General features: G+C 43.8%; 1 protein-coding gene across 1 annotated transcript; it reads right to left on the bottom strand.

The window, feature by feature from the left end:
- Positions 1-2,658: 2,658 nt before the first annotated feature.
- Positions 2,659-5,303, bottom strand: LOC307127488 (apolipoprotein D-like). The gene is made up of 4 exons (XM_079818737.1): positions 4,080-5,303; positions 3,484-3,602; positions 3,228-3,316; positions 2,659-3,135 (listed from the first exon to the last, which is right to left on the bottom strand). The coding sequence occupies exons 1-4, from the start codon at positions 4,245-4,247 to the stop codon at positions 2,894-2,896; spliced, it is 618 nt and encodes a 205-aa protein (XP_079674863.1). The 5' UTR covers positions 4,248-5,303; the 3' UTR covers positions 2,659-2,893.
- Between the last annotated feature and the right edge of the window lie 6,770 nt (positions 5,304-12,073).

Below are 12,073 nucleotides of genomic sequence, written 5' to 3'. Positions count from 1 at the left end.
GCCACAACGTTTCAAGTCTGATAACTTTTAGTCGTCCATGAAAGTTCGAAACCAAAAAATGGTTTAGTTTGGTTTTGGTTTTGTTACCCATTAAATAAATAAATAAACCCTACATTGCATTTTTTTGTTTTTGTTTTTGTGTTCTTCTCATAGCAGCCAAGAAGTTATACAATGTTGTTCCATTCATCCTTTTGTTACGAAAGTTGTGTCCTCAACTGGAGGTCGAGCCGCACGTGAATCCTTCATGTTCTTATCACACTAGTGTTGTTTGACTTATCACAAACACCTGCAACATGCAAAACACACAACACGTGAGGATACGGTCCATATGTAAAGATGTCTGCTGCATAAATGTTTTTTTGGGGGTGGGGGGTTGGGGGGGGGTACACGTGGCAGTTTTTATATCATTTAAAAAAGGCAGTTTATGAGGTGTGCTTGCATGCCCCTTCCCCCCGCTCTTGATGGGCCCAATGAGTAGGCAATAATATAGTAACACACAGGACATTGAGAAGAGGGACAATAGAAAATTCCTCAGTTTAATCAATGCTCAGGTCCCACACGACATAACAGTAGAAACTAAATATTAGTTTTAAAACAGTTATTTGAGAATTTATTCAGAAATAAATAAAAGCCGCGATGAAGTGTCACAGCTTGTTTTTGACAGCGAAGAGTTTGTGATCAGACAGATGAGCATCCTCATAAAAGATATATGTATATATATATATATATATATATATATATATATATATATATATATATATATATATATATATATATATATATATATATATACACACACCGGTCAGGCATAACATTATGACCACTGACAGGCTAAGTGAATAACACTGATTATCTCTTCATCACAGCACCTGTTACTGGGTGGGATATATTAGTCAGCAGGTGAACTTTTTGTCCTCAAAGTTGATGTGTTAGAAGCAGGAAAAAGGGGCAAGCACAAAGATTTGAGCGAGTTTGACAAGGGCCAAATTGTGATGGCTAAACGACTGGGTCAGAGCATCTCCAAAACTATAGCTCTTGTGCGGTGTTCCTGGTCTGCAGTGGTCAGTTTCTATCAAAAGTGGTTCAAGGAAGGAACAGTGGTGAACCGGTGACCGGGTCATGAACAGCCAAGGCTCATTGATGCACGTGGGGAGCGAAGGCTGGCCTGTGTGGTCTGATCAAACAGGCAAGCTACTGTTGCGTATGGGGCTGCATAGCCGCAGACCCGTCAGAGTGCATGCTGACCCTTGTCCACCATCGAAAGCGGCAACAGTGGGCACGTGAGCATCAGAACTGGACCACGGAGCAATGGAAGAAGGGGGCCTGGTCTGATGAATCACATTTTCTTTTAGATGCACGTGGATGGCTAGGTGCGTGTGTGTCGCTTACCTGGGGAACACATGGAGAAGGCAAGCCAACGGAGGCAGTGTGATACTTTGGGAAATGTTCCGCTGGGAAACCTTGGGTCCTGCCATCCATGTGGATGTTACATTGACACGTACCACCTACCTAAGCATTGTTGCAGACCATGTACACCCTTTCATGGAAACGGTATTCCCTGGTGGCTGTGGCCTCTTTCAGCAGGATAACGTGCCCTGCCACAAAGCATAAGTGGTCCAGGAATGGTTTGAGGAGCACAACAATGAGTTTGAGGTGTTGACTTGGCCTCCAGATTGCCCGGAACTAAATCCAATCGAGCATCTGTGGGATGTGCTGAACAAACAAGTCCGATCCATGGAGGCCTCACCTCGCAACTTACAGGACTTAAAGGATCTGCTGCTAACATTTTGGTGCCAGATACCACAGCACATCTTCAGGGGTCTAGTGGAGTTCTTGTGCACTGGTGCGCAGTCATGTTGGAACAGGAAGCGGCCATCCCCAAATTGTTCCCAGTCAAATGATTTTCATCGGTCATCAAGCTTGTACACTGGTCTCAGGCACAAAGATGTACCTTTAATTTCCCCAAGCTGATTGCTCTCTAAAAACCCCCACAGTCATGTTTTCAGCCCATTTCAAGTTTGATTTTGGTGTGAAATAAAGCAGGGATATAAGTGTCTGAGTTGGTTATTTACTTTTTAATTAGTCTTCCCATTAACGCCATCATTGTCTTCATCCGGGCGATTCTGCTTAATTGCTTACTCTCTTGAGACATAGCAACACAGAATTACATGAATTAATTAAAAATGAATTACGCTATGGATTACGTTACAATCATCTAATTTATGGGTTGATTTGCAATTATGTTAATGGAAGTTAAAACAGTAAAATTTTTGCTGAAGGCCAAGTTCACCTTTGAGAGCAATCCTTTGCATCTCATCAGTTACACTTCAAAATTCACTTTCAAATTATGTAATAATGTCATCTGCATGTCATCATTAAATTACTTAGTTAACTATTGAAAAAAATAGTAGAGTGCATTTCTTGCAAGAGTAGCCTACACAAATTCCTCAATAGTTGAATATTGGTTAACTTTATAATGTCAGCTGAAAAGTCATTTAAGAGGCATAGCTATTACCATATTACTGTATTGTTTTGATCAAAAAGCTAATTTTTTTACTAAGAAATAACAGGCAGTGATTATACAAAGCAACTGCCAGGACTCTCTTCACAACCCTATCCACCATGACCTAAACAGCAAATGACAAAGGGCAGCATTTTGATATTTTGTCCTTTATTTAAAGTCTTTGATTTATCACACAATATATTAGACAACATTCAACTGTTTGAAGAAAGAAAAGTGACAATGCATAAACAGGATTAAACTAAAAGCTTTAGGTTACATTGCAACCGATTTAGAACAGATTTTACATAGACCACTGATTAAGAATATGTTGTGGGAATATTACATAAAAAGATATATATATACATTATAACATTTTATAAGGCAGTTGTATTAAGGCATGCCGCTACACAGTTCCGGTCTCTGGTCGGTCTCTGTAAAAACATCAGTGTTAATGTCATGGGATTTGAGGATGTCTAACAGCTCAGAGATGGTCTCCTTGGGAAGTGTGCGGGTCCTGCTCATGATCCAGGAAAACTCTGCGTGAAAGAGACCGGCAAAATCAGAGCATGAGTAAACCAGGGTGTAGTTTTCATAATCAGTAGCCAGCACCCAGTAGGGGGAAGGAGAATAATCTGAAAGAGAACACATCATGAATAACTCAAATCAAAGATTCGTACATAAAATCAAATAAACCAGGTGAAAAGAATGATTTGTTTAGACTTACCTTCAAAGAAGCTGACTTCAAGTTTGGCAGGCTCTGATGCATCTACAATCTTGGCAGTTCCCTCAATGAAGTTAATAGTGCCATTAGCACTGTGAGGATGTTCAGAGAAAAGATATTAGGTTAATTTAAGCCATTTCAGAAGAAAGTGCAACACTATTTTGACCATTCTGAATATCAGTATTGTATTTTATTTTTTAAATATATTACTATTTTCAGAATGTTAACAAATGTATGATATTTTATCATTGGTACTTACAGAAGCTCATCATTTTTAACCAGGACAATGCCGTCACTCAGAGTGTAAGTGGCCTGGCAGCACTCGCCCAACTGGAACGGGGCTGGAATCTTCAAGATCTCGTGCCATCTGCCCATGTACTGTAAAATAACAAAATGATAAGAAGTTATGCACCAGCATATTTTCCTGTGATAATACAGGTCATTTTGTAGCTGAAAATGAAGTTTCATATGAACAAATACTAAAATTCTACTATTTTTTATATAATTGTTGTTAGCAATATGTGATTTATTTATGTTTTTTCTTGGATTTATAATGATAAAGTAATAATGACATAATGATTGTATGTTCCTGATACAAAAAAATTATAATATAAAGGTTAAGAAACATTTAAATTGTGAAACACAATTATATGATCAGTAAGTCATAGCAACTTATTTGAAATAGAAATAATTTAGGCAAATTCGAAAAAATGTTGTAAGTTCTGTGAGATCCAACTACATTTTTAAAGTGTTTGATGTTATTTGAGTTTAAATGACTTGTACAACCAAGTTGATTATATAGGCAGCAAAATATGTGGATTTTTTTTTTTTTACAGTGTTTAAGCAAAAGTTTACCCTAGTAGGATCAAAGTTTTGCTGAACAGGAGGCTGTGGACATTTTCCAGGGCTGATGGTTTGAGCGCTAACCGCCAGCACAGACAGCAAAGTTAGAGACAGAACCTGAAGAGCCTGCATTCTTTCAGTTTGAACCTGAAAAAACATAAAGTCATACTTAATGAGCATAACATAAAAATGTGAATTAAAGGTTGTATAGTTTGCTAGTAAAGCATCACCTTACCTGTTTGGTCTCAAGAGTGGAACTTATGTCTAAGGTAAAGAACAGTGACAAAGTTTGGTATATATAGACCGCTACATCTATTTGTTATATCACTAACTCCACCCCCCTCAACTAAAATAACCTCATTAGAACAGGTTTGGGGAACCTGGGCATCTGCTCAAACAGATGTTGAACATTAAGTAAACACACTTTGAGTTGACCTTCCATTGACCTTCTATGCTGAAAAAAAATCAATAATGAGAATATGATAATCTAAGTCCCATATGTCACTTTGGCATCATTTTAACCTGAAGAATCAAAATAATCAAAATGCTGATATAAAGGGCAATTCCTCATTTTAAGAAACTACCTGAATCCATCATGCTTTAGTGACAGTCAATGACATAACGTGTAGCCAAGTATGGTGTCCCGTACTCGGAATTTGTGCTTTGCATTTCACCCATCCAAGTGCACACACACAGTCGACTCGACTCCTTGCTATCTAGAATTAAATTACACCCTAAATGTACTCTAGACATTTGGACTTGGTTATAACTCTAACTCTTTAGGTTGTCATGATATAAATAAAAAAATTAATTGGCCAATAAATAAACAAATAAATAGATAAACCCTACATTGGAATTATTATTATTATTAATATTTTAAAGTTTTTGAGTTCTTCTCATAACATCCAAGAAGTTATACAACGTTTTTCCATTCATCCTTTTGTTGAGTCCTCAACTGGAGGTCGAGTCACACGTGAATCCTTCCCTATGTTCTCACCTGCAACATGTAGAACACACGTGAGGATACAGTCCTTATGTAAAGTCACGTCTACTGCATGAGTTTTGGGGGAGAGAATACATGTGGCAGTTCTAATAATATTTAAGAAAGGGAGTTTATGAGCTGTGCTTCCCACCCCACTACTGATTTTTTTCAGTACATCCATAAAATGTCCATGAAACAGTTTTAAGTTACATGTGCCTAGCCACAACCTACACATCCCTGCATAAACACTCCCTATAAATTACTTAAAGCATCAACATTCACAAACCACTGCAGTCAAGCCACGGAGAAAGACGAGCTCCCGCTGGCCCAGCTCCCATGTGCCTTGTGCTCACCTAAGCCCGTTACTCATGCCGAAGACTCTCCTAGCCTCGGAGAGGTAGGCAGCTTCCGCTCTCCACACCATGGCCGTGCTTCAGGTGTTCTAATCAATGCTGCTTAAATCATTGGATGAGAATAGCCCAGATCCAGAAGCGTTTAAAGAGCTCCAAAACGCTTCCAACCTGGCTCTTCGAGCTACAAAATGACTGCCCAAACCATCGGCTGCAGTAGGGGAAGTTTGGTGGTGTTTAACCGTCATTTCATGCTCAACCGTCAGCCCCAAGCAAAGCGAGCAGTGAACAACTCACACAGCACCCCGCCTCAGGGCAGCGGACTGGTTCACTTGAAACAGGTTAATGATCTGTTTTCTTTCATCATCTCGTGTTCGAGATCCACCTATGGGAAGGGCATCCATACCTGACCTCTGCAGAAACATCCAATTGCACCAAGTCTGACAGGACAGGCAGAAGCGCGCAGCCAATGCCCAGTAAGGCCCCACCCCTTACCTGCGGGCATATATAGCCTGCATGCGCTATTATACATCAGTTGACATTCGCTTCTCGCGATCTCTGCACTGACACAATTCTGTCGAATTTGCGTTGCTCACTTATTGTCTGCAGGAGGAAATATCTTCAGATCAGCCTCCGCCAGGCGTGACAGTTCTATTCTGTGTCTGCTCTCGGAGCCGCCTGCGCTCTCACTCGTCTTTCCTGTTCCACCGCTGCTGCCACGGATTTCTCTGAGTTTTCCGCTGGTATGTCGCTCTCTACCCAAGCTGCTTCTTCCGGCAATAGCTCATCACGGGGCTGCCTGGCCGTGTGTGGTGCTCTTATCGCCGCTAAGGATCTTCACCCTTTCTGCGTGGTTTGCTTGGGCCTCAAGCACGTGCAAGAAGCCATAGAGAATCCGGAGAACTGCAGTCACTGTCTAGTGCTGCCTAAGAAACTCCTGTGACGCAGTCTTAAAGTTGCTGCGACCCAGTACGGCGAGCTCGACTTTTCGGACTCAGATGTGGGACACGGTGGTGACAGCGCGCTACCAGGGACCTCCCGGGGTGCGAATGCTCTTGTCTGGGCTGACCAGCTCAATCCTGAGTTCCCCGAAGAGGACATCTTCGCGGGCAACCCCCCGCTCGCCGACGATCCGTCTGGGTCCGGTGACGACGCGGGCCTTCTCTGGGTCTTAGAGGACGAGGAGACCATCCCGTCCTCTGGTATTCCCCAGGCTGGCGCCCCCGCGGCCTTGCCTCAATCCATCCTCGGTTCACCCCTCGTGCATTAAATTCTCTCTGGGTGGAGATAAGGTTTTCCTTAAGCCTAATCCAGCCTTCATGCCGAAATGTTTCCCTGCGTTCACATCAGAGGTGTTAGAGCTGTCTGCTTTTCACCCTCCGCCCTTTTCCTCCGCGGAGGATCAAAGGTTGAATGCCCTGTGTCCGGTCCTTGCGTTACAGATGTATTTGGCTAGGACCAGTGCGTTGCGGAAGAGTGATCAACTCTTTGTTTCATGGGCTCCTCCCCACATAGGGGATCCCCCGTCTAAGCAACGCCTTTCACATTGGCTTGTGAATGCTATAGTTTTGGCTTACGAATCAAAGGGATTGCAACCCCCAGGGGACATCAGAGCTCATTCCACAAGGGGCTTAGCCGCCTCTTGGGCTCTGTTCAGGGAAGTATCACTGCAGGATATCTGCTCTGCTGCCAGTTGGGCTTCTCCCCATACATTTGTGCGTTACTATAGGCTGGATGTCACCAGAACCTCGGTAGCACATTCGGTTTTGGGGGTGGTGTCCTTCTAACCCTGCCTTCTTTTGTGTGAGCCACACACGTTTCATGCCCTGCTTGTACACCGCAGTTACGTGTGTGTGCCAGAGTGGGGGGTACATGATTATGAGACGTGTCAAGCACCGCGCCTTGGGGTGACCGTCTTTTTCTGGCTAAACAGGACCTCACTGTGAGTGTATTGGGCAACCGGGGAGCTGTCCATGTCTCTTCCATAGGTGGATCTCGAACACGGGATGATGAAAGAGAACAATAGATTACTGTTGTAACCCCGGTTCTCTGAAACATTGAGTGGAGAGATCCACCAGCTTTGCCCCGCTTGCCGCACGAGAAGCGAATATACTTACTGATGTACAGTAGTGCATACAGGCTATATATGCCCGCGGGTAAGGGGTGGGGCCTTACTGGGCATTGGCTGCGCGCTTCTGCCTGTCTTGTCAGACTTGGTGCAATTGGATGCTTCTGTAGAGGTCAGGTACGGATGTCCTTCCCATAGGTGGATCTCTCCACCCGATGTTTCAGAGAACCGGGATTATGACAGTAACCTATTGTTATGCTTGTGCGAAATGAGCTGCCCCTCGTTACAGATCGGTGAGCAGTTTCATACAAAGCGCAATGTGCCAGACCGCTCAGAAAAGCCCCTGTCACAAAATGGTGGACTACCCTGAATACAGCGCAGAATTATTCAACCTCTGTCAAACTATGCACCCGCTTAACGAGCGATTCCAGGCATTTCAGAATGGGTAATGAGAACTGTGTTAAGTGGCTACACTCTGCAGTTTTATGCTTCAGTGGTGTGATGTCTACTGTTCCACCACAAACTTTTGCGCACAGAGATATTAGAGAAGCGTACAATAGAGGTGGTACCTCCCAAGCATTGAGAAAGCTATTTTCTGGTTCCAAAAAAGGACGGTGGCCTTCGACCGATTTTGGATCTAAGACCATTAAACCGTCATGCTGCTTATTCAAAATAATCACTGTGAAACACATCCTCACGCACATTCGGCCCGGGGATTGGTTCATTTCGGTAGACATGCCTACTTTCACATTCAGATAGCCCCTTAGCACAGGCACTTTCTGAGATTCGCCTTCAAGGGCGTGGCCTATCAGTTCATGGTTCTGCCCTTCGGCCTGTCATTGGCACCTCGCATGTTCACAAAATGCATGGATGCTGCACTGTCCCCTCTGAAATCGAGTGGAATGCGTATCTGCATGACTGGTTAATCCTGGCCCATTCCAGGAATGTGCTAAACACTGGCAAATAGACTTTTGGTGCGAACCACTTCCCGTCCAGAGTCCTGTGACATCTACGGTCCCCTGTCCAGAGTCCTGTGACGTCTCCGGTCCCCTGTCCAGAGTCTTGTGACGTCTCCGGTCCCCTGTCCAGAGTCCTGTGACGTCTCCGGTCCCCTGTCCAGAGTCCTGTGACGTCTCCGGTCCACTGTCCAGAGTCCTGTGACGTCTCCGGTCCCTTGTCCAGAGTCCTGTGACGTCTCCGGTCCCTTGTCCAGAGTCTTGTGACATCTCCGGTCCCCCTAAGTTGCACCCTTACCTTCAGTCTTTGTCCGGTCACTGTTATGTTAGCTTGTTTTCTTGCCTGTCTGCCTGTGCAGTATCGTAATTAAAGCTTTCATATGGATTTATTCTTCTGATTCTTCAGTTTGTTCCTAGATACCATATATGATGTTTTATTAACAAGGTTCGGGAGAAGCACGTTCAGATCATTGACACAGGTGGAGAGCACTCAGCTAATCAACAATAGAGGTATATATACACGCAGCAGTCCTACCTCTGTTTGTTGACAGTTCTCAGCATGGACGGCATTTCCGGCAGCTCATCCCGGCCGCCCACTCACGCTGTCTGAATGGCTGCACGCGCCGCTCGAGGCAATTGTACAGTACAGAGTCTTTACTTACAAATGTATAAGCTACCTTAAAAACCCCTTTCGACCGCTTCCATCAGCATTCATGGTAAAATAATTAATGTCTTTGCCACGATACACAATCGATTCTGTCTTCTAGCAATTCTAATCGATTCACAAACTTCAATAATCGATGTTCTAAAGGAATATTAATAACGTGCTGTTTCGAAACCATGACGACAGACTCAGTGGCGAGAGCAGCGCTCGGACAGTGTAAAGAGTGCACACCGCACAGACTTGCAAGTTGCAACAGGGCGAACTACAACAGTTCCTGTCTTAAGATAATGTATTGTTACCGGCAGACATCAAGCTTTTCTTGCGATCGGTGCTGTCTCTACGTGTCTACATAGTCTACTACTACAGACAGGTGCACACACGAGAAGTGTTTCATTATGGACGCACACGGTTGCCGTGATGATGAACGATAAATACACTTGCTGGTAAAGCGAGTGAACGCATCGTGAGAACAAATCACTAAAATGATGGCACTGCAACAGCCCATATTACGCCAAACAATCAGCCCCTAGTTGGAACCAGCTGATAATCACTGCCTTTGATTCAATACTTCTCAACTTGACGTTCACATAAGCTCGATCACATGGCTCGACACAGTGCGACCATACTCGCTTTTGCGACTATAAATAGATGTGCGAACCGTACAACCTATTTTGGAGCACCCGTTTTCTTGAATGTAACCTCAATACCTTACAGTATATAAGGCTATATTGTATAACAAGTATATCAATGATCATTGTAAGCAATCTTATATTTTGGGGATGAAAAAAGAAAAAAACATATCATGAGACTGCAAAACTTCAAAGGCTATGATTTCATTAAATAAATGTGACCTACTGCTTCAAAATCTGAAAGTGGTGCTGATGTGCATTCTATGGGCTTGCAAACAATGCTTCAAAATGCTTCAGTTCAGAGCAGATTCGAAGTCAATGAATAGTGCACATTCATGCCAAGCAAATTATTATGAACATAACGTTTTCTTTACGGTGAATATATCGTTATATGTTGTATACAGTTGTAAGGCTGTATATTTGATCTCCCTCATATGAATTGAATGAGCATCATGAAATAAGTCCTATTTGGTTGCTCAATGTGTTTCTTTTTATTTATTTATTTATTTTTTATTTGTCCGTCTAACCTTTTCTCCACCACAGCAGTGATGTTCCCTCTGCTCCCACATGAGATCAGTTTCTCTGGCTAATTTTCTCCACTGCCACAGCAGTGCTTTTCCTTCTGCTTCCACAGGAGCTCAGTTTTCTGGCTAATTTCTCCACTGCCACAGCAGTGCTGTTCCCTCTGCTCCCACAGGAGCTCAGTTTCTCTGGCTAATTTCTCCACTGCCACAGCAGTGCTGTTCCCTCTGCTCCCACAGGAGCTCAGGTTCTCTGGCTAATTTTCTCCACCTCCACAGCAGTGCCGTTCCTTCTGCTCCCACAGGAGCTCAGTTTATCTAGCTAATTTTCTCCACTGCAACAGCAGTGCTGTTCCCTCTGTTCCCACAGGATCTCAGTTTCTCTGGCTAAATTTTTTCTCCACTGCCACAGCAGTGCTGTTCCCTCTGCTCCTGCAGGAGCTCAGTTTCTCTGGCTAATTTCTCCACTGCCACAGCAGTGCTGTTCCTTCTGTTCCCACAGAAGCTCAGTTTCTCTGGCTAATTTTTTCCACACAGCAGTGCTGTTCCTTTTGTTCCCGCAGGAGCTCAGTTTCTCTGGCTAATTTCTCCTCTGCCACAGCAGTACTGTTCCTTCTGCTCCCACAGGAGCTAAGTTTCTCTGGCTATTTTTCTCCACAGCCAATGCAGTAATGTTCGCCCCCAGACCTGTGGTCTGCAGGTCAGTGACTTACTCAACAACATCGTGCCCGCAGGTTAACCCCTCCTCCCTACCTGGAAACAAACACAGCTACATCTACCAATTACGTGCTAAGTGCAGCAACTGCCAGCGCAAATCAGGGATTCAAAAGGAGAGTCTCCTCCTTCGAAGAAAGAAGGCAGCCCTGCAAACATTTTAATTCTGGTAAATGTACCAAACAGCGATGCCAGTTTATGCACAGTTGTATTTTCCGTGGCTACACCCATGCCCGCATTTAATGTCCAGTTTATTTAAATATTTCACTCATTGACTTTGAACTAGCTCATCTCCCGGAAGCCGAATTTACTAATTATCTGCTGTCAGGCCTCAAAATATTTAGAACGCATCGCCTTATTGTTCCATGGCGACGCGTCGTGCTTCTCACATGAAACAAAGCTGCCACAATAGCGCTGTATGACAGCTCAGCTGTATCGGGTTAATTTCGTTTTTTATTTTTTATTCAAAATATTCACAAAATTGCTAACTATTTCATGAACTATCTGATATTCTGATTTTCAAATATGTGTGAGTGAATGTGTGTTAATTGATCTATACTGCGATATGGGCGGCGCAATGTTAGTTTGCACCTCAGAGAATCGGATATGTCGGATTTACATCACCCAAATTCATTCATGTCTCGTGAAATACATGAAAAAACACCTGAAATCCGTTCTCCAACAGTCAGGCGTCTCAGCAAAGACTTCTCAAGCTACCCTTTCCGCATCGGGGAGGCAACTTCAGCAGCTCAAAAAGGCCTCTCCCAACAGCAGATCCGAGCTCTCGGGAGATGGTCCTTTTAAGTTTTAAGTTTCCACGAAGCGAGAAAGAGGTAAATTTCCACGCAACGAGAAAGCGGTAAGTTTCCACGCAGCGAGGAAGTAAATAGTGTCAATGCAGTGGGAACACAGTACATTTCCACACAAAGAGAAAGCGGTAAGTTTCCACGCAGCGAGGAAGTGGAAAGTTTCCACGCAGCGGGGAAGTGGAAAGTTTCCACGCAGCGAGGAAGTGGAAAGTTTCCACGCAGCGAGGAAGCGGAAAGTTCCGAGCAACAAGAAGAGCATATAGTTCCAAGCAGTAAATCAGTGGATAGTCGCCCACGCAGTAAGACAGTGCAT

Source organism: Gobio gobio, assembly GCF_949357685.1.
Source record: "Gobio gobio genome assembly, chromosome: 6".
Taxonomy (NCBI): Eukaryota; Metazoa; Chordata; class Actinopteri; order Cypriniformes; family Gobionidae; genus Gobio; species Gobio gobio.
The sequence above is the reverse complement of the archived record's forward strand: the minus strand, read 5'-3'. Positions and strand labels throughout refer to the sequence as shown.

Coding starts and splice junctions, on each gene's coding strand:
- LOC307127488 (XM_079818737.1), bottom strand. CDS start 4,247: ATGCTCATTAAGTATGACTTTATGTTTTTTCAGGTTCAAACTGAAAGA. Junction 3,317..3,483: donor GTTAAAAATGATGAGCTTCT/GTAAGTACCAAT, acceptor ACATCCTCACAG/TGCTAATGGCACTATTAACT. Junction 3,136..3,227: donor TGAAGTCAGCTTCTTTGAAG/GTAAGTCTAAAC, acceptor GTTCTCTTTCAG/ATTATTCTCCTTCCCCCTAC.